Below are 26,097 nucleotides of genomic sequence, written 5' to 3'. Positions count from 1 at the left end.
AAGAGCAATGCCTGTCAGCAAACATCTTTATGCATATATCAATATGCTATTAATTAACCATACTGATTATTACTAATATAGAAATAAATTAAAATAATCCATGCCACCCAATTCATTATTTGTTATACTGTTATTTGTTCCATGGTCTTGCGTGAGTTACGTGCATAATAGGTTCATGCCTTTCTGAGAACAGAGTACAAAATGTTCCCAGATCCCAGAACATACAGGTTTTGGCTTTACAAAAAGGGAGAAGGCTTCACTATTCTTACTTTCTCTTGTCCTGACTTTATGCCAGTTTTTATAACCTGTGGCCATAACAGACATTCTTGAGGGAAGCACCATAATAGCACAGAGAGGGGAAGAATCCAAGTACTACTTCCATCTGTGGGAAAACTCACAGCCCACAGGTGTTGCTCCTTCAGGCACATAACCTAGGCTTGTATTTAGAGTACCACTCCCAAAATATAGGAACTGCAAATATGTCAACATGCTGTTCTCAGTGTTAGCATGGGGTGTTAAGCTTCACACCTCTTTCAAGCTCTTTAAACAAAGGGCCCCTTTGCTGAGGGTAGGATGTTCATAACCAGAGGTCTTGAAAGAAGTTAACCAGTTGTTGCACAAAAGGTATATATGATGCATTCAGGCTACACATAATCAGCATGGCATCTGCAAAGGCAATAGAAATCTAGAACTGGCTCCAGGTAAAGATTTGGAGAAATTATGCTCTTCAAGATTTATCCAGAAATCTAAACTTTTGATAGGACAAGACCCAATCAAATTATCTTGAACCATTTACCTCTCTCCTTGATGCAATATAGAATTCTACCTATATTTTTGGAAAACCATTAAGCATTCCAAAAATAGTTTTCTTATGGATCTACTGTAATCTAACATTTAGCTTTTTAAAAAGGTTGGATTTTGGTTCGTTCTAGTTAATTTTTTGTGTGTGCAAACCACATCCATGAATACAACTTGAGTAAATTATGTGTGCCATTTAACTGATTAGGTACTTGATTCCATACATCCTATCATATTTTCATATTTTGTATTGCAAACATAAATATTTTCTTATTCAGCTTCAAACATTACATCCATTTCACATGGAAGCAAGCATTACGGAGGATACAAAACTGGGACTGGCAAGGAGCTGATCCTGGCTATCATCTAGACTTTTTTTTTTTTTTTGTGGGAAACAAAGTTTTATTTGTTTTTTTTTCTTTTTATTTTTTTATTTTTTTTTATTGAAAAGTTTTAAAATACAATTTTCCTTTAAAAAACCCCCCTTCCCCCTCCCTCCTCCCCCCCTACCTCCCCTCCTCCCCCCTCCCTCCTCCCCCCCTACCTCCCCCCCTCCCCCCCCTACTTCCCAGAGCTGAATACAAGGTATATATATATAAAAAAAGCAAACCTAAGCAACCATATACTAACAACTATAAATTCTAAAATCCATCACTCTCTAGCTTATATAGGATAAAACAAACCTTAACAATATTAAATATATATATAAAAAAACTAGAATAAGAAAAGGACACTCTCTAGCTTATATAGAATGGAACAAACCTTAATAGTATTAAACATATATTAAAGACAAAAAAAGGAAAAAGAAAAAAAAACCCTTCTCAACCCTATACTTATCCTAAATAAACTCCATCCATTTTATCCATTCCATGATATAACATTCTTACAAATAATTTTCCAAATTAACCAAGGATCCCAAATCAAAAAACTTTAAAGTCAACTCTTCTGTAATCGACCGTTCCTCTTCCAGTACCACATCTATAATTATTCCAAACACAACAAAAAAGGAAAAAAAAGAAAAAAGATTGCAAACAAAACTTGAACCTTCATTTGAGAATCTTCTGTATATTCCCCCAAACTTTAATCCAAAAAAGCTCACCCTTTCCACAAAACCACCAAATATAAAAATATATTGCGTCTACACCCAAATCTTTCCCCCCTCCCCTACTTGACTACTTGACTATATCGTAAAAGTTCCAAAGACTTCTGCAATTCCTGCTACTTTCTCTTCTTAGATCGTTTTGCAGCAGCACGCGTCACCCTCTGTTTTATAGATTCATCCGACGAGGTTGTATCTTGATCTCCTCCAACACCGTTGTCTTCTATCTGACCATCTTCGGCCTCTTGATGCACTCCTTCTTCAGATCCCTTTCCAGCTTCCAAAAGTGTTAATGGCGTTGCATTTAAAACATTATTGTAGAAATCACGCGCTTGCATCACAGTAACCAAACGGTACTTTTTACCTTCGTGCGTCACCATCAACCCCACTGGGATCTCCCATCTGAACCTTATATCTCGCTGCTTGAGCTCTTGCACAAGAAATGTAAAATCCTTCCTTCTCCTTAGAATCTTTGGAGGAATTTCTTTTAAGACCAAAACTTCTTGATTAGCAATCATAACTTTAGTATCATAAGCAGCTTGTATAACTTCATCTCTAGTTTCCCTTTTTGCAAAATATACCACCACATCTCTAGGCAACTTCCTCTGTCTGGCAATCCATGAATTCACACGAAACACTTTGTCCATGCCTCCTTTTATTTCAGATGCTGGCTGTTTCAACACTATTTCAAAAGCCTCAGAAACCAGCTGCTTTAGATCTTCCTTAGTATTCTCCTTTAAGCCTCTAATTCTAATGGCAAACTGCATCTGGAAATATTGAGCAAGACACAGTTCCTTTTCCATTTTATTTTCATTCTCCAATACTTTTGCTTCTAATATAGCATTCTTTTGAGTCAAGTCTTCTAGCTTTTCCTCCAATTCTTCCACACACCGAGCCACTTTACACACTGAAGTCAAGATGTCTACCCTCATCGCTTTGAGCTTCTGTTCCATCCTCTCCTCCATTCTCTCCTCCAATTTCTCCAATTTCTCCTCCATCTGTGCAAATCTAATATTAATTGATTCCAAAATTACCTGGGTATGTTTTTCAAGAGCATCTTGTAAGTCCTTTGATATCAATACATCAGGAGGATGCAGCGCCTGCAATAATGATTGTTGCACGGGAGAAGTTCCAGCACTCCGAAGAGTTTTAGGGGGTGGTTTAGCCGCCATCTTTTACCAAATATGACGCACTTTCACTTCAGATTTGTAATCCAAAAAAGTCCATCAAGCTGGAGAGTAAAACATAGTAATCCTCTTTACCATTTCCTCTTGTATCGCTCTGCCTGCTCCTTTAAATCATAGTCATTCCTTCAGGCAGGGGTGGTCGCAGACGGCTGGCTCTGCTCCAAGAAGTCAGGAGCAGAGGCGACGGCCAGCTGGGAGCAGCCCAGGGTACGGGGGAGTTCAATCCTTCAGCCGCCCAAGCCATAAGCTCAGGCGGCCCTGGAGAACTCTACCCCTACCTGGGAGCTCGCCCCCTCCTCTTCTCCAGAGGAGGGGGCTTCGGATTCGCCCGAACAGCTGATCGGCGCTGTTTCGGGCGAAAAAACAACAGCTGAGCCGCGGGCAGCCCGGGAAGGCTCCCTCCGTCGCCGCGGAGCCACCGGAAGAAGCGCTATCATCTAGACTTTTATGTCTAATCTATACTTATATCTGATGTTACTTAGCCATTTGAGGAGAGGTGTGTGTGCACCATTGTAGACATAGTTAGTCATAGTTTATGTTTTCCAAAAGAACTCTTTAATATTTTGAGAAATGTTTTGCAAAATCCTCATTTTGAATGCTTTGTACAGCCTTAGAATTTAGCATATTATTGTCATTCAACCAACCATGTTAAGCAAATTATGTCTTAATAAGATCTATGGACTAAGTGATTGTTAAATCATTGAACAGCTTTTGATCATCTGCAATTTTACATACAAGTTGATGGGCTGCATTGCCACAAATCGAGTTGTTTTGCTTATATCCATAACTTTGTTTGCCTCTATTGGATTTTAATTCATCTGAAATTTGAATGGGCGTGCATTATTGCCGATATATTGTTAAGATGTTTTGAAGTTAATAAGCACTATGTAGAACTGAACACTTTTTGTACTGTTGGGAGGAAAATACTTTTCTTTTCTACATATTAAAACAAGTTTGCCACTGCTAATGTTGGGTTTCAGATAGAAGTGAAGTGAGATTCAGCAAATCCAGGCCAAAGAGTTTATTTCTGTAGATAAGCAGGACTGCAGGGAGAAAACCTATGTCAACATGAGTCCTATGGAAAATATTGCTGTTGTAACTAGAAGAGAGACTGGAGATGTTTGTGTATTCAGCCACTGTATATATGAAGATATTTTAGAAGCCTCTATACTTAGCCATTGTGGTTTTAGATCTTTTTCCAGACCAGGGATAATTGTGTAAGCATGTAGCCAACTCAGGCCAATGAGGTCTTTTAAAGTGTGCCATCGCTGCCAATTTTATGTTGTTGAGGATCACGATTTTATCTCTGATAAATGTGCAAGCTGAAACCAAATCATTAAAAAAAAACAAGAAAACACGATCAACTTCACCATGATCATGTGTTGTTTTTTGATACCAGGTTTTCTTTAAGTGGTTGTCTCAAGTCAAGATCTTGCTTGTACGCCAAGGTAAACTTGGGGGGAGGGCACAGGAAGTGATGACGTAGGTGACTTAAATAGTGCCTCTGCTTCCTTTCTGAGTCAGACCTGAATCAGTGCCATGGTGTGACTCTAGGAAGTGGTCTTTCTTTTTTCTACAAGAGAAATACGGATATTTGGCCACTTGTGGTCATAAGAATTAGAGTCAGTTTTCATAGCTGGGAAGGGTAGAGAGCAGTGATCATTAATAAAGCCCAATTCCTGCAGTGATAATTATATTTTCCTTGCAAATTTTTTCCTAACCCTGCATTGTGGAGAGATTTATACTTCACTTACTTTCCAGAACTCTGGTCTTTGCTATGGTTTAGCAACAAATCAAGGCAGCTTCCATTTATGTTGCCTGGATCTGTTAACATCATAAGAGCTCTCTTGTCAAATTGTCATCTGTATGCATAATGAAATATTGGAGGAAGATTCATGTGAAAAATCCAAATGGTGACTCCATTCTGGAGTTGGGATACATTTTGTGATATAATTTCTATGAAACATTACTTGAAATGGAACCTGGATTATGGTTACAGCTTGATAGTATATTTCCAATTTACTGGAGAGTGGGATTAATGCAAACTAAGACAATTTTCTGCCAGATAAGTAACAAAAATAAAGATTATAATTATCACTATAACTTCAGACATCTGAGAGGTTTAATAGCCTCTGCTGGAATACAGGTAATCCTCAGTTTACAACAGTTCATTTAGTGGTCATTCAAAGTTACAGCGGCACTGGAAAAAGTGACTTATCACCATTTTGCCAACTTATGAACATCACAGCATCCCCAGGGTCACATGATCAAAATTCAGATGCTTGGCAACTGACTCATATTTATCATGGTTGCAGTGTCCAGGGGGTCATCACCTTTTGCGACCATCTGACATGCAAAGTCAATGGGAAAAATCAGATTCCTTTAATAACCGCATTACTAACTTAACAATTGCAGTGATTCACTGACCAACTGTGGCAAGAAAGGTTGTAAAATGTGGTAAAATTCACTTAACAAATGTCTCATTTAGCAACATAAATTTTGGGGTCCATTGTGGTTGTAAGTTGAGGACTACCTGTATAAGTTGTAAAATTTTCTAGAAATCCCTAGGCAAAATGCACTCAATCAAAGGAAATGCACTCTATATGTTATTATTTTTCCATATAACTTAGAATCTATATACCGTAATTTCATCTTTCAATTGTCCACAAGAATATTTTAAAACTAGTGATGTGACTTGATTGGAATTTGTGGGTTAAGCAAAATTGGCAAGGATAGCTCAAAAACAGTTATGAATTATTTTTTGTCACTATGGCAGAAATGTAATAGTGCAAAATTTCATTTCAGAGCCACAGTAGTAAAGTGTCTTAATGTACATTTGCTCCTATGCAGGCAAAGTTCTTCTTTTCTAAGATATAATTTGTGAGGATAAATCTGATTGAAACTCTGCTATGGAAAAAAAAACCCACAGATTTCTAGCTTTTGCTTCAGTTATAGTTCCTTGCAGAACTTTTTATTCACAATGGGATGAAAGTACTGAAAATTCTTACCTTTGTGTCACACTCCCAAAATTTTCATTTTTTTAAAAAAATTCAGTTAATTCAGTTTTTTAAATCTAGGCTGATTCAGGAATCATATTTAATTCTTGAACAACTTCCAAACACTTAAGAATGCACTGTTCAACATTTTGAACCTTTGGATGTAAATATTACTACTTTTTGAGTACATTATTTTCAGTTAAATTACTGCACCTCCATTTGCTAGTTTTTATATCTCAAAGTCTACTATTATGTCTAGAAAACTTAGGAAAGCCAGGGATGTGGTCGCAAATACTGTAATTATGCAGAAATGTTATCAGCATATGGGAATGCTTCACAAATCACATAATTAGCTAGAAGGGCTGATAATTCTATGTATCTATGTTTCAGCTGTGTTCAGCTGTGAATATTCAACTCTCTCTCTCTCTCTTCCTCTCCCCCCCCCCCGAAAAAGGAAAGCAGAATTTGATTTTAATCATATTTTTCAGTATCTCCCTACATTTACTCGGCAATATGACTCCTGGGATGGGAGATGTTGTGATTCAGGGTCAGCCTGTGGGTCCGGCAGTTGGGTCGGACGATTCAGAGGAGGAGGAGGGGGGTGTTGGAGACCTTGCTGAGGATAGTATTGAGGCTCTGCAGAGCCCTCAGCCAGGCCCCTCCCATCTGGTCACGACGCAGACCCAGCTGTGTGAGCCTGACAGCGTGGATGAAGATGACCCACAGCTGGCCCTGTTCAAGGACGCCCGATGCAGGAGGCAGTCAATCAGGAGTAAACAGAGGAAGGCAATGGGGCACCTCGGAAGGAGGCAGAGAGAAGCCACGCCCTGAACTGTTTAAAAGGGGAATGTGTGGGAGGGCTGGTTTGCTGAAGGCAACCGTTTGAATAGCTCCTGTTTCATGGTTCGTGTTTGCTCTCTTTGCTCTGTCTGCTCTGTTTTATGTTAATAAATTTGGCAGGCTTAGTTCCAGCCTCTTGCCGTTTTGTAAAAGGGGTTGTCCCTGCCTTTTCTGCAGGGCCGGTAGTAGGCTGGTACAGAACAGGAGAGTGAGTCCAGCAGATCTCAGGAACAACAATAGATCCCTCTGTCCAGAAGAGTGCAGTGCTAGCAACAGCAAAGATACTGTCAGGACCCTCAAACTCCTCCCCACCACATCAACCTCATTGGCATACTGCAGTTCTTCTGTTGACATCCAGTGGGAGGATTAAAGAAAGATCTGGTAGCTTTGCTCTCATTGTAGCCATAAGAAGTTGGATTCTGCCATGCTGCTCCTCCTGACCTGTAGGCTGGAGTTGGCTGCTGGACGATTTGCCACTATTGGGTGCTGTCCAATGCCTCACCCGCGGCAAGGAAGACAGGTTCTAGGAGTCTTCAGCCCTATTATATCCACTGCACTCGTCTGTTTTGACAGCAATCACTATGCAACTGGCGGGCTGATTGGGTGGTCTTGCAGGAGTCTCTCTTTCCAGTTGAGTGTTGAGTCTTTCAGGTTGGCAAGCTGCAGATGGAGATGTCCAGTGCTTATTCTGTTGAAATGTGGGGAAACGATTTTGAGCAGCCTTCAGAACTGTCACATTATAAGCAGTCTTGAAAACAGTGCTTCTTGCGTCCTCCATGCTCTGGTGCCTCAGAGGCCCAGTCAGGTTCTTCTGATGTTCTTGCTCCTGTGTCCCATGCAACCTTCAGCCTGTCTATATGACCCTCTCAGTTATGACTCTGCTGCTGTTGGCTGTTGAAAGATCCTTTGGTGCAGAGGGGTGGGGAGTGCTGGTCTCCTTGTTCTTGCTAGAAGTCAACATGAAGCTGATGGAAGGCAATGCTTTTAGCTAAAAGGAAGGATCGCCTTGCCTTCTACCTAAGTCACCTCATCTCCAGGGGTCAAGAACCTCATGGAGTTCCTACCACTGATGCATTTGGCATCAAAATACAATTCAATTATTCCTTGATAGCCCAAACTACCACTGAAATTGAAGCAAGACTTTAAGAGGGGGTTCAAATATTTATTTGCCCAGTCCTTTTAATGTGTATTAGTTTAATGATTCATATTTGATATACTCCTTATTTTGTCACTTTTTAAGCATTACAGAATGGTTAATTGTTGGCAGCTCAAACAGATCAAACTCTTTTTATGGACAACATAAAAATAGCAGTTTTTCCGATTGTTTATCCATTAAAAGTTTTAGAATATTGTTTTCAATGTACAGTTAAAGTTAAAGAGTGGGAGAGAAGCAAAAGTGCATTTCTGAATTTGGTGGTTCTGAGATAAATCCTGACTATAAGCAATTAATACTCCAAGCATAGATATCTAAACTAATTACAAATATTTCAAAAAGTGTTTACTAGTGAATTCTAAGCTGCTGTGTTTTGTATCCTTCTGAATATCCTTCTGAAATACGCAAAGTACTATATTTCTTTATTATTCATTAATAAAGAACTTCATTAATTATAAACTCATTTTTCCAAGTCTTTCCAGAGAGTTAATAAACAAGAAATTAGTCTATGACCTAGAGCAATTACATCATGTATTCTGATTGCCAAAGTGAAACTTAAGAATACTAAAAACCCAAACATAAATATACCTTGATCTCTTGCTAGTACATTCCATGTTGAAGTCTGCAATCAACCAAGGTCAAATTGCTCTCATAGCACAGAGAATAGTTTTATTCATGGCTCCTTCTCTATGTGTTGTAATGCAATGCAGTGCAATGCAATGCAATGCAAAAAAAAATTATCCGTACCTCTGAACAATCCTCTCGTTAAAGGCTTTAAAATGCATTTAGAACTATAATTCATCTTGAAATCTAGCAAGGTCACAAAACACCCTTGGAATTTTTATTGCACAGGTTTCTGTTTTATTTACTGTTTGAAAGAGAGGGGTGTTACAACAGTATGGGAGGATAGCAGAAAAGGAGGCACAGTCAGGAGAATATGGGGAAGACGAATAAAATTCACCCGTCCAAGCCAGTTCCTAGACTTATCAACCTTATTCAATCTGAAGTAGCTACAGAAATATGATGACTTATTTCTGATACCCTGTCAAGTTAATTGGGGGATAACTCATTGGTTACAATTACACATTTTAAAATACCACATGATAAAATTACTCCAACGACTGCTGGGCAAATCCCACCAATTACAAGACATTGTTAGCAAAGCAACCCGGCTCAAATGCATCACAAGCACAGGAAACTGAGGTCTACCACAAACAGGGAATACCCGGCTTCTTCATTTCTGTCCTTTCCAAACAAGATGTTTCTGTCTAGTCTTTCCCATCCTTTTAGTATCTAATTGGGGACACTGGATCATGGCTATGGACCCCGCCTCCCAGCCTACAGAGTGCAATAGGTGAGAGCCACATAGAAGAATAGCAGGATGGGGTTTATCTTCCTTTGGGGAAGGTTGTGTTCTTCTGCTGTGCTATGACAGTGTAGGAGATGACCAGGCTGAGCCCAAGGGAGGGCACAAACGCGTCATCAGTCACGAGTCCCTTCGTGCCCACAATAAATCTATGTCCAGCCCACCTTGAATTCCATTGACTCTTATCTCCCACCAATTTGCTTGGACTGTTAGTAGTTCAGATTCTTGTAGAGAGCTTAAGCTTGCAATAAATCTTTATACCCATTTGAATTGCCTGGATCTTCTGATTTCCCTGGCCTCTGACAGCCAGGGCATTTAAGTGTATTGGCTATATCCTCACTTTTTGGTTCATATTTTTCAGCCTGGCCTGGGGAGAAATGTCAGAGTAACAAGTTAGACCACTTTACCACAGATGACACCATGGTCTGCCCATCTGGCTTGCAGCAAAGTGGAAGGTAAATTTTAGTGGCATGCCTGCAACCTTCCCCATTGATACCTCCCATCCCATCTGCCAAACAACCTATTCAGTTCACAATTCATGAGACAATGTGGAAGAAAGATGGCTCATATACATGGTGTAGTGGGAATAGTTTGCAGGTAAATACATTGAAATGTGGCAATACAAGATATTCCAGGCTAATATTTTCCACATGTGTTGGGAGATTAAGTCTAACACAACTGAATGACAACAGATTGTGGAGGAAGATCTGATGTAAGATCTCCTTCACCAGATGACATTACAGTTCTGCCAAATGTAGCCGCCTGCCACTGGGTGTTAAGCCTAAAAAGAATTGTTATTCCATGTTCATTTTCCCCAGGAACTAATGCTTATAGATACACAGCTTTTCTGGGTAATAGAACACAGACTAATCCATCCTTTATGAATCTGTCTGCATGAAAATAAGAATGTATAAAAGAACATAGAAAATGGGACATATGAAAATGATAGAATTCCTTTCTTGCTTGCAAATCCCATAAAAGCCATAATTGGCAGAAAGGCCTTTCTCTTGCATTGTACCCAGGCTGCACAATGCATTATACTGAAGTAGTGTTTGGTCCTTATTTTCTTGGCATTTGGAGAAATCTGAAACTACTGCTCTGATTCACCAAACTTTTTACTTGTTTAAACTTATTTTTTTAATTGATTGATAGCCACTTTCAATGCTCATCTGAGCAGAAAAATGGGATAACAATGAATAAATGTCAGTGCAATGCATTGAGTCTTGAAGCATTAATGACCAGGCTCTAATTATTATAATTTAGATGCATCACGCAAAGATCAAGTTCCCTTGGCAAATCCATAGTTCTTGGAAGAAGAGGACAGCCAGCCACAAGGTAAATAAACTCAATTAGACTCCTAAGCACCTGAGGGCAAGACAAAAAGTAACGGATGGAAACTAATCAAGGAAAGATCCAATCTAGAACTAAGGAGGAATTTCCTGACAGTTAGAACAATTAATCAGTGGACCAACTTGACTCTAGAAGTTGTGGGTGCTCCATCACTGGAGGTTTTCAAGAAGAGACTGGTATACAGTCTCCTGCCTGAACAGCAATTAGAAGTTTTTAAGAAAAGATTGGACAACCATTTGGTTGGAAAGGTATAGGGCAGACATGTCAAACACAAGGCCCGGGGGCCGGATCCGGCCCGCGAAGTGGTTTCATGTGGCCCGCGAAGCCATCCTGGAAACAGTGAGGGAATGGCCCCCACTTCCCTGGCCCTGGCCCAGAGACCCTCAGATCTATCCCACTCCTGCCCAGGCCCCCATAGGCACCCTTGATGCGAATGATGTCGAGCTGGCCATGCCCACCCAGTAGGCCATACGGACTCTAGCCACGCCCACCCAGTAGGCCACACCCAGCTTGGCCATACCCACCCTGGCCATACCCACCCGGCCCCCTGAGGGCAACCACAATGCTGATGCGGCCCTCAATGAAATTGAGTTTGACACCCCTGGTATAGGGTGTCCTGCTTGTCCTAGGTTGGACTAGAAAGCCTCCAATGTCTCTTCTGACATTATTCTGGTATTCTGCTATTTGTTGACAACAGCAAATGCATCACTGAGAGACCAAAAAGGCCATGTCGAAGGCAGACTGTTCTGGAGTGAATCCATCCATGTGGCCCTAAAAGTCAACACTGATTTGATGGCACTTAATCAAATCAATCACCTGAAATGTCTAATGCAAGCACACAACATTGCCAATGTGTCTGGGGAGCTCAAACAAAGTCACAAGACAACAGCTTTCCTCCCTTTCTGATGTTCAGCAGCTAATACTCAAGGTATATTGCCTCTGGAGTATGGGAGAGACAGTGGAGAGTGAGAAACACTAAAAAAGGGTAAAGGTTCCCCTGCACGTGCGTGCTAGTCGTTTCCGACTCTAGGGGCCGGTGCTCATCTCTGTTTCAAAGCCGAAGAGCCAACGCTTGTCCGAGGATGTCTCCGTGGTCATGTGGCCGGCATGACTAGACGCCAAAGGCGCACGGAACGCTGTTACATTCCCACCGTAGTGGTCCCTATTTTTCTACTTGCATTTTTACGTGCTTTCGAACTGCTAGGTTGGCAGAAGCTGGGACAAGTAACAGGCACTCACTCTGTTACACGGCACTCAGGATTCAACCTGCCAGACTGCCGACCTTCTGATTGACAAGCTCAGCGTCCTAACCCACTGATTAGCAGTCACTGAAAGCCGTGGTTTCTTCAGTCCTGCTAGTAGTGCTGCTATTGTAACAGAGAAATATGTAATCAATCTACCTTCAGAAAGATAGATTATTGCCCTTGCTGCTCCTCTGCTCTGCTTCTACAACTTTGAAACATAAGAGGAGTTTATTTATTTGTAAATCATTTATCAGGCTGTTCAAGTCCAGATGACTTTGGATAGCAAACGTGAATAAAAGTATAGGATAATTGTTCAAATAAAATACAGTGGTTAGCCTGGAGGGAACAACTGGCAACTGACCAGTTCATCCTCCATCCCATGGACATCCACCCCTAACCACAGCGACACAGCATCTTCTGTCATTGCTTGAAGGAGAGAGGGGTGGAGCTCATGCTTTCCAAAGGGCGCACACCGCAACCGAGAAGGTATATCCCTGAGATCCCATTAGATAACATTGCTTAACAGATGGGACCTGGAGCCTGCACCCTCCCTTTAGTTCCAACAGGGCAAACAGAGACAATCTGAAGTGGACAATATCACAGCTAGCTTGGCCACATGTCATTGTAGGGTTTTACGACTGATAACCAACACCAGGAGTTGTGACTTCTCTGTCACAGCACCTGCTCTATGGAATAACATGCCTTCAGAGATCCAGATGTCCCCAATCTTGATAGCCTTTGGTAAAACTTTAAACGATGTAGCTGTTCCCCAAAGTTGACAAGAGTTGCTGCCTGGTTTTTATTATTATCTCCTCCATTATAGTGGTATGTTTTCTGCAACCTCAGCCATTTTGTTCTTTGGATTGTTGACTTGATATCAATCCCTGTATATGTCCAAAGTCAGTGCCATATAATAGGTGACTGTATTAAATAAATACATAAATAATATTCTGTTTTATTCTTGTATGATCAATCTTGTATTTTTAACTTACAACTAAGTTACAACTTAGGCAGGGCTAGATGAATCAAAAGTTGGAATTAAGATTGCTGGAAGAAATATCAACAACCTAAGATATGCAGATGATACCACTCTAATGGCAGAAAGTGAAGAAGAACTAAAGAGCCTCTTGTTGCAGGTGAAGGAGAGTGCAAAAGTTGGGTTGAAACTTAACATTAAGAAAACCAAGATCATGGCATCCGGCCCTCTCAATTCCTGGCAAATAGATGGGGAAGAAATGGAGGTAGTGACAGATTTTATTTTCCTGGGCTCCAAGATCGCTGCAGATGGGGACTGTAGCCAAGAAATTAAAAGATGCTTGCTCCTCGGGAGGAAAGCCATGGCAAATCTAGACAGCACACTAAAAAGCAGAGACATCACCCTGTCAACAAAAGTGCGTATAGTCAAGGCTATGGTCTTCCCAGTTGCAATGTGTGGCAGTGAAAGTTGGACCATAAGAAAGGCTGAGTGCCAAAGAATTGAAGCCTTTGAACTCTGGTGCTGGAGAAGACTCCTGTGAGTCCCTTGGACTGCAAGGCGATCAAACCGGTCAGTCCTAGAGGAGATCAACCCTGACTGCTCTTTAGAAGGCCAGATCCTGAAGCTAAAACTCAAATACTTTGGCCACCTAATGAGAAGGAAGGACTCACTGGAGAAGAGCCTAATGCTGGGAAAGATTGAGGGCAATAGAAGAATGGGACGACAGAGAATGAGGGGGCTGGATGGAGTCACTGAAGCAGTAGGCGTGAGCTTAAATGGACTCCAGAAGATGGTGGAGAACAGGAAGGCCTGGAGGAACGTTGTCCATAGGGTCGCGATGGGTCAGACACGACTTTGCAGCTAACAACAACAAAGTTACAACTTATTCACACTTTTTGATAATGGAAAGAGACCCATATTCATCTATACAGGTTGTCCTCGACTTATAGCAGTTCATTTAGTGATTGTTCAAAGTTACAACGGCACTGAAAAATGTGACTTATGATGGTTTTTCACAGTTACCACCTTTGCAGCATTCTCCATGATCATGTGATCAAAATTCAGATGCTTGGCAATCGGTTCATCTTTACGACAGTTGCTGTGTCCCAAGGTCATGTGATTGTACCTTTTGCAACCCTCTGACAAGAAAAGTCAATGGGGAAGCCAGATTTACTTAACAACCAGGTTATTAACTCATCAGCTGCAGCGATTCACTTAACAACTGTGGCAAGAAAGGTTGTAATAGGGCAAAACTCACTTAATAAATGTCTCACTTAACAACAGAAATGCTGGGCTCAATTGTGGTCGCAATTCGAGGACTACCTGTAGAAGCCCCAAACCAGAAGGACTCTAATGGCCTCTTTTCAGATTAACAAATGTTATTGAAAGGCTAATGTTTTATGAACTGTAGCTCTTTTCATCAAATGTGTGGAGAGATTCAACTGATAGAGCATTTGAAGAAATATCAAACTAAGAAGAATCAAGAGTCTTTTAAGCTCTCAGGGCACTCAATTACAGATCCCCAGGTAGCTGTTTTACAACAATGAAGTTAAAACAGAGTGAGAGACTTACACATACATCAAAGGTCTTAACAAACACAATGAGGGGTGTTTTTTTTGGAGAGGGAAATCTTTTTCTTCCTTTTTTTTGCACTTTGATTTGTATTTCCTTTTGCTACTGTATTTACAATACTTAATAATAAATTAAAATTAAGAAATGAATGAGGTAGAAAGCCAACTTTCCTTACATGCACTTTGTTTTAATAGCATAACAAAACAATAAAATGAAACAGCAAAGTACAAATTCCTGGTAATGCTATAGATACATAATCTAGCCTATAGCCCAGGATTTACTGGTGACTTCCTATCCAGATAGTATAGACCAGGGGTAGGCAACCTCGGCTCTTTTATGACTCATGGACTTCAACTCCCAGAATTCCTGAGCCAGCTATGCTGACTCAGGAATTCTGGGAGTTGAAGTCCATGAGTCATAAAAGAGCCGAGGTTGCCTATCCCTGGTATAGCCTGATCATACTTTGCTTCATTTTACAAAATTACTCAAAATTAGTCAACAATTTTATCCATGGCATATTCTCTTTAATTTCCAAATATGAATAATAAAAAGAAAAGAAGTCCCAATGTTATATGTTTGAAATCAGTAACAGTAAATACTGGGTGTGTATATTGTTGGAGAATATAAAGATGGCACTAGGATAACTCTAGAAACAAGAATATTAAATAAGATAAAAGTAAGTTTATGACAGTTAGGTGGACCCTTGAAATCTACCGGTCAGTAGAAAAATCTGTTACTTCTGGTTATAAACTGACCTTAGAAACCATGACAGAATTATATTTGCATATTCTTTGGAATAAAAGATTTGATTCTTTTGTATTAGAGATTCTTCAGTTTGCGGGTGGGATACCATATTTTGTTCAATACTTATGATCTGCAACTGCAAAAGAAATATTGGTTATTTTCCTACCATCATCTTCTAATTGGGACAGCCTCTGGCCGATGTACAAATATTATTATTTCCGTGACAATGTACATACAGGATTCATATGTTCCCCTTAAAGGCAAACCTAGTGATTTAAATCTGACATTTTAGAAGAGCAATCTTAGCTGCAGAGACTGAAAATAAAAGCAGATATGTTGGCCTATTCTACAAGCTTGATAATTCTGTGTGTAGCCATGTGTGTGTAGCTCTGTGTGTAGCCATGCCAGAATGCAACAAATGGCAACGCATTCAATTGGCTAATTCAATTGGCTAGTCATCTGGTTTTAGATGCTGACTGAATTACAACATTGTTTTTAACTGCTTTCTCCTTTGGATTTTAAAATATCAATTCATCTTTTTTACTTGGCAGTGTAGTTTCTAACGTGCTATAAATTGTTCTAAAGAGCACATGGACATTAGAAGGATGAGATGTGATGCTGTATAAAGGAAGATTCTCCAACGTTTTTTCATGGACTTTTCTGATATGCCGAGCACTTCACTCCAGGAAGAAGGCAGGATCAGAATAAAGAACAAAGAAGCTGGTGGATCTCACATTAAAACTCTGCAGAATTTTGCAGATTTCAATCCAAACACTAATTATTGGCAGTTTTATTTTTAATTCTGGATTACCTAGTGGCTACAACCATATAATTATTACCTTTGCTATTCCATGGAGATTGGTCTGGTTCTCTTGGCCGTCTAGATTAATTTAGCACTTCTTTTAATAGCCTCTTTGCTTCAAACATTTTAGAAAAGCAGTCCCATTTATACACTGATTCAAAAAACTCTTCATTTTATGGAGCTAACTTTCAGATAATGTGTTTGCAATTTTAAGCAATGTTCTAGCTGCAAAAGTACAATTAAATCAAGCTATTGCCAGGCTATTGATATGTCGGTTTAACATGAACACAAAATACAAGCCACTCTTCCCAAACCAGTTTCCTAGACCTCAGTGAGAGATCAGTACTAATATTTTTGTAGGATAATGGTACAAATACTGTAGTCCTTGAATTACCACCGAAATTTGGACAAGAACACATGTTGCTAAGTGGTTATTAAGTGACTCGTGACAATTTTATGATTTTTTTGCCTGTGTCATTAAATAAATCACTGCAGTCATTAAATAAATCACTGCAGTTACCGGTTGAGCTCCGGATGGCGCCCGATCTTCGCTCCTTCCGTCGCGATCTAAAGACATTCTTATTTGAACAAGCCGGCCTGGCCTGATGGGGGATGGGCGGGGTTTTTTATTGTTATTTTAATATTTGTATGTACTGTTTTTAGTGGGCATATATTTAATCCTTTTTAACTTTTGTAACTCTGTATTTTTTATGCTTGCCCTGTTCACCGCCCTGAGTCCTTCGGGAGAAGGGCGGTATATAAATAAAATTATTATTATTATTATTATTATTATTATTATTATTATTATTATTATTATTATTATTATTATTATTATGAAATCACACAGTTGTTGCAAATCTGGCTTCCCCCTCTGACTTTGCTTATCAGAAGCCTCGTCAGAAGGTTGCAAATGGTAATCATGTGAATCTGGGATACTCCAAACATCATAAATACATACCAGGTGTCCATGACTGCATGAACTCTGTGACAGTCATAAGTGTGAGCACAGGTCATAAGTCACTTTTTCAGCACTGTTGTAACTTTAAAAAGTCATTCAATGAACAGTCATAAGTTGAGGACTATCTGTATGGAAAAGCTACGGAAGGCTTTTGGCTTGATCCAGAAAAGATTTATCCTGTTCTTAACTGGGAATTGTCAGAATGTCCTCAAAGGAATTTATTTTTAAATTCTTTTGTAAAAAAATTACAAATATTCACCTTTAGAAATGTGGCATACATAGAAAACTGCTTTTCAAAATCGAACACTGGTTTCATTGCACTGAACTGATAGCATTCACCACCATGTCAAAACAGAATCATGAAACATGACAGGTAGCAAACAAATTACCCCATATGGCAGACATGTCAAACACAAGGCCCGGGGGCCAGAAGTGGTTTCATGTGGCCCGCAAAGCCATCCTGGAAACAGCCCCCACTGCCTTGGCACTTGCCCCGGTCCCATCTCCTTCTGCCAGAGACCCTCAGATCTGTCCCACTCCTGCCCAGGCCCCCATAGGCACCCTTGATGTGAACGATGTAGAGCTGGCCATGCCCACCCAGTACGCCATACACACTCTAGCCACGCCCACCCAGTAGGTCACACCCACCTGGCCCCCTGAGGGCAACTGCAATGCTGATGCGGCCCTCAATGAAATTGAGTTTGACACCCCTGCCATATGGCAAACCACAGCATTAACCATGCAGCTAATGGATTTTTTTAGGGAATAGCAGATCTAAACATGGGACGTTATTCTCCTATAAATGTTTCTCCGCGAAACTCCAAAGCTACCACTGCCAAACAGAAAGAGAATACCAAGTTATAAACTAATAGGCACAACATTTAGCAATTGCAAATCTCATCCGCTGAATCCAAGCTGTATACATCATGAGAGAAGATATTATTCCCTTTGTGGAATCATTAGCCTTGGATCGCAAGTTGCTATGGACTTCATAAGGTATATGGGAGGATTCCAGTTCCCAGTGTGATAAATTTATTCAGCAGGAGGTAGCAAATTGAAGGCAGAAAACAGTCCAGTTTTTCTTTAAAGGAAAATCAAACTCAACAAAAAGTGGGAGAACTGGCATTCTCAAAAAAGCCCACAATGGAACCAAAACCTAAGATCTCCTAGAGAAAAGTTTGTAGCAACAGCCAAACATGGTCAACCTAAAACAGACCAGAAAATGCTGCAGCAGCAGCCAGAACCACAACTCAAACCTCACAATATGTCAACCAGGGATGCATAAAACTGCCTGGATAGTTTAAATTTAGATAGGTAAACATGCAAGTTGGAAGAATTGGCACTTATTCAAGTTTACTCAGGTAAGCTGTTAAGCAGAAACAATTAGGCTATTTACAGGAAAAACACATCCAGCCTCCCACCCCAGAGTTCAAAGGGAAAGAACATTAAGATCAAGGATCTAACTTTCAGAAAAAGTGCAGACCCACAAAAATGTGGTGGCAACAACTATTTTTTCTAGGTTTCCCCATGTATAGCAAGTAGCATCCAAAACCTGGAAACAGGACATCTTCATACCAGGTCACCCTTTTTTTTAATTAAAAATTATTTCTATTTAAATCCCAACTTTTCACCTACAAATGCCATCCAAACTGACAACAATGCAAGATAAGATACAAAATTATATTGAAGATATAAAACCAAACTAATCTCATTCAATCTTTGGAAGCCACTGATTTATTTCACTAACTACAGTGGTACCTCGACACACATTGTTAATTGGTTCCGGGAGGCGCAACAAGCACGGAAAACTATGAGTACCAAACAATTTCTTCCCATAAGGAATAATGTAGTGAGCCACTAGGCAGCCGACAGCGACAAGTTCTAGCTTGTGTGTTGAGTACCAAACGAATGATGAAAAGCGGAATAAAATTTTTTCACATCAAAATGTGTTCAGTACCAAATTCAATGAGTTTCAAAGCATCACTATATATTTTCAGAACAGATGTAGGAGAACAAGACTGACACAATTGGAATTTGTGCAATTTTGTGTTCAATAAATAGCCACCCAGTGAAGCAAAATATCATATCTTTACTTATGGCCATCACGGTCCTCTACTTAGAAAATCCTTGGAACAGCAATTTGGATGGAATGAGGTATGACTCTTCCATGTAAGGTATGACTCTTCCTCTTCTCTATGTAAGGATGGAACTATCTATGAACATTAGCATCAGGACCTGATCTCAGAATCGTTTGCATGATTGTGGGAAATGTGCAATAGTCCTGCCATTGAAATAATGCACTGCAAGGCAGTGTGCTGGCAAGGCACAAGCTAAATGCAAAAGAGAAGTGCGTGCCACAGAAAAATGTCCATGGAAAAAGGACTCGATTTGGCCTAATGGGAAGTGAGAAGTACTTTTATGCTGCATGTTTAAAGGAAGGAATATGCAAAGAATATAAAAAATGAGAACCTTGACACAAAGCCTGTACAACTGTATACTCTACAGTTAAGAGTTAATCTAAAAATAAAATATATGAATTGAGCAAGTATAAAGACAGCCAAAGGAATGTGCTATATAGTATTACATGAACTAGATGAACTGGAAGGTACCCCTTTCTAAGAGAAGGGGGAATCTCTTTTTGGCCCCCTTGGGCACAGAAACATGAGATACGAAGCCTAGAAAAGCAGGAAGTCTAGGTCTGGAATTAAGCCAGTCTGCCTGTCCAATTCTGCCTCCTCTTCTGAACTGGCACTTGAATCTATTCAATTTTTTTCCTCATTTTTGCTATAGAAGTAATGAAAACCTGCTTTCATTAATAATTGGCACATTTATTGTTCCATATTGTTTCATGTGTGAAATATGGATTGGATGCATTGATTCTTTGGGTACCAAAAGCTTAAAATTTTGCACGCACAGCTTTGCTTCTCATCTTTACTTCCATAAGCATCTCTATAACATCTCAGATTGAGTGACTCACATCAACTAATACTGTAGATATATCAGTTTTCCCCATCCGATAAGTCCATGTGGCTGGGTTAGGTAAGAATTCTCTAACAGACCAGAAAGGTACCCATAGAAATATTAGAATTATTTAGCAGATATTGCATTATAGAGGCTATGAGTAAAACGCACACACCAACAAGTAATGAAATCTGGATAAGAATTTATGGTTTATATGCTATTCAAAATGGAGATGGACTCTATGAACATGATCTGTCTCATTTTGAAGTTTGCGGTGGTCCCTGAAAATTATAACAGAATAGACTTCTTCCAGTACCCTCATTATCAGTGCAGGAGGAACATGATGCATTATCAGTTGTGGCGCAGTGGTTAGAATGCAGTATTGCAGGGTAATTCTACCGATTGCCAGCAGTTTGATTCTCACCAGCTCACAGTTGATTCATCCTTCCATCTTTCCGAGATCGGTAAAATGAGGACCCAGATTGTTGGGGACAATATGCTGACTCTGTAAACTGCTTAGAAGGAGCTGTAAAGCACTGTGAAGCCATAGGAAGACCAAATCATCCAAAATATTTTCTTCACTCCATCTGCATCCCTCTGGAAGTTAGTAAAAAGATTAATTTTCTAAAATGGGTCAAAATGAATCATTTTTTGAACCAACAGGGTTCTAAGTCACCCAAGTATTCTATCCTTCACATGGATCACCTGCTGCTACATTTGTTCTCCTTTGCTATCCATGTTGTTGATGAAAGTAGTTGCTTGGAATAGACACAGGACTAGTCTGAATTCTCTCTGTGGCCACTGAATGGCCGATTATGATTATATCAGTTTTTTCCGCCTTTTAGCTCTGCCACTCCAGAGAAAACCCATGGCTAGATCAAGCCTTTGTATCCAAAGCAAAAATGGAAATGAGCATCGGTTTATTTCCAACAATCTGATTTAACACAACTATCAGGTTACATATGATCAAAATATTTTTCCTCACTGATAACACTAAAACTTCTTCTACCAATTGAGATTATTACATGGAATACACTGATACTATTTACGTATGTTACTCCATTCTAAATATTTTGTGAGTATTTTTCTTTATTTTAAAAGACTGCCAGCCCCTGTGAGAAGCCTCAGTTGTATTACTTTAGCTCCAGATTATTTATCTAATACTAGCTTATTTAATTTTTTGAACAGAAGTAATCTCACTTCCTTTTCCTGACTGATTTTTGAAGACATGCAGCCAGGAACAGTATTTAATCAATAACATCTTTCTAACGGAAACTGGTAAACACTAAAGTTCTTCAACTTCTCTAGAACCAGGACAATAGAATAAATTGGCATTGTTACATTTTTACTTTAAGAGTTCGTTGGAGGATCATAGAACATATGTGCATAAAAATGATAGGATAGCAACTTACACTTTATTCCGTAACAAAGCTCAAGTTGTTTTAGGTCAGTTTTGGCAAGTGTAGATATATATTATCATTGGTGAAAAAAATATTTAGAAGAGTTGAGGTTTTTCTACAGCATGTAAGTCAAAACTAATGGAAGAAAATCAAGGCAATGTTAGCCAAAGAGAGGACAGTTCTACACAAATTGTGTCCAGCCTAAGTATCCGTTGACAAAGTTTGTCTTGTCCAATATAAAAAGGAAACTATATGACCTCACCAAACACCTCCGCAGCACAGCAGAAATTATAGCTGTTATGTATATAGTGCTCAGAGATAAAAGTCATTGTGCAAGTATATAATTGGTTTCTCCAAACTTAAGGTGTGGATAAGGATGCCCACGTTACTAAGGGTGAGCTTGTTTTTATGCTTCTTATGATCACTTTTAGCGTGAGCCAGCCAAATTAATTCTCTGTGGGGGGTTTTAACTGAAAGTCATATTGTGTGTGTGTGTGTGTGTGTATGCATGCATGTGTATTCTTATGAAAACTTTTAACAAAATAAGAACTAAAACAAAACAAAATAGAAGAAAGAAGAAACAAAAAAGCTAAAAGTACTATATATATATATATATATATATATATATATATATATATATATATATATATATATATATAGATATAGATATTAAAAAGTGGATTTTGAACTTCTCCACAGCAGTTATCTGAAGTTTCATCATGATTCTTTTTTCTATAATCTGTCTTAACCAATCAACAAAACCATAAATCACAAGTTCATATGTTTTCTTCTTGACATATAATGTCCACAAGGATTTTCCAGGAACTGATAAACGGAGATACTATCTTTTCTGTAATTGAACAAATCAATTCAGCCGTATCAGCAGGTTCTGCCCTCTTCACAACTATCCCAAGTGTGCTTTCCAAAAGGCAACTGGACTTTCTTGGCTTTTTTTTCCTTGAAAACGTTTTGTATCTAATCCAAGAAGCTTCTTCAGTTCAGCTTCTTGAATGAGAAGCAAAATGTTTTCAAGGAAAAAAAATCCAAGAAAGTCCAGTTGCCTTTTGAAAAGCATCTTTGGGACAACCATGACCTGGATGATTGAGAATCTCCATAGACATCTTCACAAGTAATTATTGTTACTGCTGCATTGACCCCAATGGATGCTTTCATACACCACCTAGACATGTCACGTGACGTTGCGAGTTTGACACTCCTGTCCTAGAGTGAGCTTGCTCAAAATATTCCTACAAAGAAGAAAGTTTCAAGTTCTTTACTGACTCTCCCATATCTTAATATACAGAGTTTGGGATATGTGTCACTCAAAGGGTGTCAGTAATACAGTTAACACTAAAAGTTTCCCTCTTTTCTCTTGATCCAATCACCCCGGGTTTTCACCCAAGAAGTTATATTCTGGGTTTGAATCTATTGCTCAGTATGCTTTGCTTTCCAACCTACACCTCTTTAGTGCCTTCTGAACACTAGCCCTATTTCACTCAAGAGTCATTGAACAGCCTCTCATACTCAGACGCTCAAATCAGCTACAGAGGGGAAGTTTTAAAAACTGCAGGCCAACAGCGTTACAACATGGAGTGGAAACAAAGACTATAAATCAGACCAAATCATCCTGCAGCTCTGTACAAAAAAAAATCAGTTCTCTCCAAAGACCTGTGCTGTTCCACTTCAAATTGCACGTCTCGGCTGGTGTAGCAAAATGCCCCTCCATATAAGACATCCCTTTGTGAGGAAAACAAGACATCAAGACAACCGTAAACCTTCTTCTTACATTCTGGATTTTCCTGAGCAGGCAGTGTTTTTTGCATACTGTAGAGAAGATTCCCAGACTGACATATTATAGCCCAAAGACAGTTTTACTGCCCTGAAAAAGTATGTCTAAGTCATTATGATACTAGTCAGAGGCCATATGCAGCTTCAAAGACCTCAGCAATCTAAACTACCCAATTCCAATAACTTAATCTGAAACAAGAAGTATATTCCACTTCAATGCAAGGGGAAAGTTGGTTATGCCTGCTACACGCACCACAAGTGCCATCTGTTGAGACACTATCACAAGCAGCATCAATCATACTGTTTACAACTGGGTCAACAAAGCTGAGAACGCAAATACAGCTGCTTGTTGCATATATATGAGAAGAAGTACTATCTGTATAAGTAGAGATAAGGGGAAAGAGCAGAAGTTGTACTTAAGTCTAGTAGCCAAAAGCCTGTCATAATGTGTATACACACTGCTGCACAAACAGGGCAATAATATGGCATATATCAAGCCCAACTCTGCTGTATATTTTAAATCCACCCCAATTCATTTAACCAAATATGGTTGGGTTGAATGCGGCCTATTTTATCTTTGACCAGTACTGCTATAACACAGAGATAATTTTGACTTTCTCAGCACAATAGCCATCACCAATGGATGCTCTCCAGAAGTACAGCTCACATAATTGCTAACCATGTTGTGTGGAAATTATAGAAATGGAAAGACTATCCTTTGGAAAGTTTGAGATTGGCAGTTTTTGCTGCATATGATTTAATAAAAGGGGAATATAAATTTGAATACAAAGAAAAGTGGATAATTGTGGATAAGTTTGAATATAAATAAAATAAAAATGGAACACACACACCAGATTCCAGTTCTCATATGCCACCATAATTTGGGTTCTGGGAATAATTCTTAAATTTAAGGGGCATTTAACCCTGTTCCCCAAATACATTTCAATCCTTACACACACTGTTACTAGCATATAAATAAAGGTCATTGACCTCCAAAATGGATACTGATTAAGAAAATGGAAAGGAAAATAGCAAACTGTTTGCAATGACAAAAATCTGGAATCTAGGTGGTCCCAAAATCAGGTCACATGACTCTATATTTTTGTCTTGCTGGCTAGGGAATTGTGTGATTGAGGTCCAAGACAGCACCAGATCTGGCTTGACCTATGCTATCTGAATAGTGTTTAGACATCTCCCCATACTTGTAGGCTAGGTCTTACTTGCTCCTGAAAGGAGATCTTTTTTGTGTAGCAGAAATTCCTCCCTTCCATTGTTTTTACACAGGGCTCTTTCAGTAATTAAATTAACCTCTGAGGTTTTCACCCTGCTAATCTTGTTCTCCCTGTAAAAGGAGAAAGGACCAGTCCAGGGGTAGGCAACCTCGGCTCTTTTATGGACTTCAACTCCCAGAATTCCTGAGCCAGAATTCTGGGAGTTGAAGTCCATGAGTCATAAAAGAGCCGAGGTTGCCTACTCCTTGACTAGTCCCTAAGGGCCTAATAAATTGCCTTGCTCAATCCAAGCTATGGCTCATTCTAGGCTAGCATCCTTCCGTTGCCAAAGGCCAAATGGGATGTCTAGATAGAAACCCACAAACTTGTTACAGGGACCTCTGTGATTCCACTGGAAGCCTGGAAATGGAGGAATAGCTCTATAGAGGCTGAACAGCATTCTCCTTTGCTCTACCTTGAGCTAACGATCAGAGCCAGAAGCATCCTTACAGCATCCTTCAAAAAAACAGCTGCACTGTATCAAAGGTTGTGCACTGCTTTTATTCATCTGTCAAGTCATCATCCTGTTGGAAATTCTGGACCTCACCCAGAATGGGATAAGAAGGACCACCCAAAATGAAAAGAGGCCAAGCAGAGCCAGCGGTCCTTCAGGAGTCTCAATGCTGGAGACCACTTCCATCACCCTGGCAGAAGGGAAGTCCCAGGCAGCAGGCAGGAGCTCAGCCCAGGCTCAGCAGGTCCTCATTTTAACATTAGGAAAGAGCAGCTTACTCGTTGCTAGTCCCTTACATGCCCTGAAGTTTGAAACAGAGGAATCAGGTTTCCACCAGGAAACCAAACGAGGACCAAAACTTTATTATAATCCTGCACCTAAGGACAGAATCATCCGGCAACCCTTCCTCTATACAGGTAGTCCTTGACTTACAATAATTCATTTAGTGACCGTTCAAAGCTACCACGGCACTAAAAATAGTGACATGACTATTTTTCACACTTATGACCCTTGCAGCATTCCCCATGGTCACATGAGTTACATTCAGATGCTTGGCAACTGGTTCGTATTTATGACGGCTGCAGCGTCCAGGTTGCCATTTTGGGCAACCTTCTGACAAACAAAGTTACTTAACAACCCCATTACTAACTTAACAACTGCGGTGATTCACTTCACAAACGTGGCAAGGAAAGTTGTAAAATGGGGCAGAACTCACTTAACACATTTCTCACTTAGCGACATAAATCCTGGGCTCAATTGTGGTCTGAAGTTGAGAACTACCTCTACTCCAAATATTGCCCTATTTCTATATGTTGGGTGAACTAATTGTTTTAAGTCTAAAAAAACAAACTGGCTTGGCTGCAGACGCGTGGATAAATGACTACTACATTTGCTACTCTGCCTCTGTTTTGGACCAATCCTGCACCTGCTCTCCAGGGTCCCTTTCAGACAAAGAAACTGAAAGAACTTAAGGCTGAGACGTTAAAATGGCTTCAGGTGGGCGCTGAGGCTATTTTTCTCCATTCAGTTTGCGTCCCGCATCCTGAAAGCCCAACTTGTCAACCACTTTCTCTGCGCCCCGGCCCCCTCCCGTTGACTCCAGCGGAGTTCACTGCGAACAAACAAAGGTGCAGAGATT

General features: G+C 39.8%; 2 protein-coding genes across 3 annotated transcripts in view; both read right to left on the bottom strand.

The window, feature by feature from the left end:
* Nucleotides 1-26,097, bottom strand: part of WNT5B (Wnt family member 5B) — a 134,452-nt gene that overhangs the window by 107,579 nt on the left and 776 nt on the right. The window lies entirely within an intron of this gene.
* Nucleotides 1,331-3,219, bottom strand: LOC310642645 (uncharacterized protein). Of its 2 annotated transcripts, none has more exons than XM_083366531.1 (2): nucleotides 1,878-3,219; nucleotides 1,331-1,835 (listed from the first exon to the last, which is right to left on the bottom strand). In XM_083366531.1, exon 1 carries the CDS (start codon nucleotides 3,067-3,069, stop codon nucleotides 2,017-2,019), a length of 1,053 nt encoding a protein of 350 aa, XP_083222657.1. In that variant the 5' UTR covers nucleotides 3,070-3,219; the 3' UTR covers nucleotides 1,331-1,835; nucleotides 1,878-2,016. The 2 variants fall into 2 exon arrangements, with proteins under 2 accessions (XP_083222657.1, XP_083222656.1); XM_083366530.1 differs by having other exon boundaries at nucleotides 1,338-1,842; nucleotides 1,878-3,217.

The sequence above is a fragment of the Vipera ursinii genome (assembly GCF_947247035.1).
Source record: "Vipera ursinii genome assembly, chromosome: 6".
NCBI classification, from domain to species: domain Eukaryota; kingdom Metazoa; phylum Chordata; class Lepidosauria; order Squamata; family Viperidae; genus Vipera; species Vipera ursinii.
This window is presented reverse-complemented; position numbering and strand designations above follow the sequence as displayed.

What these genes read in the sequence shown, in the direction of transcription:
- LOC310642645 (XM_083366531.1), bottom strand. Translation starts at nt 3,069, where the DNA reads ATGGCGGCTAAACCACCCCCTAAAACTCTTCGGAGTGCTGGAACTTCT.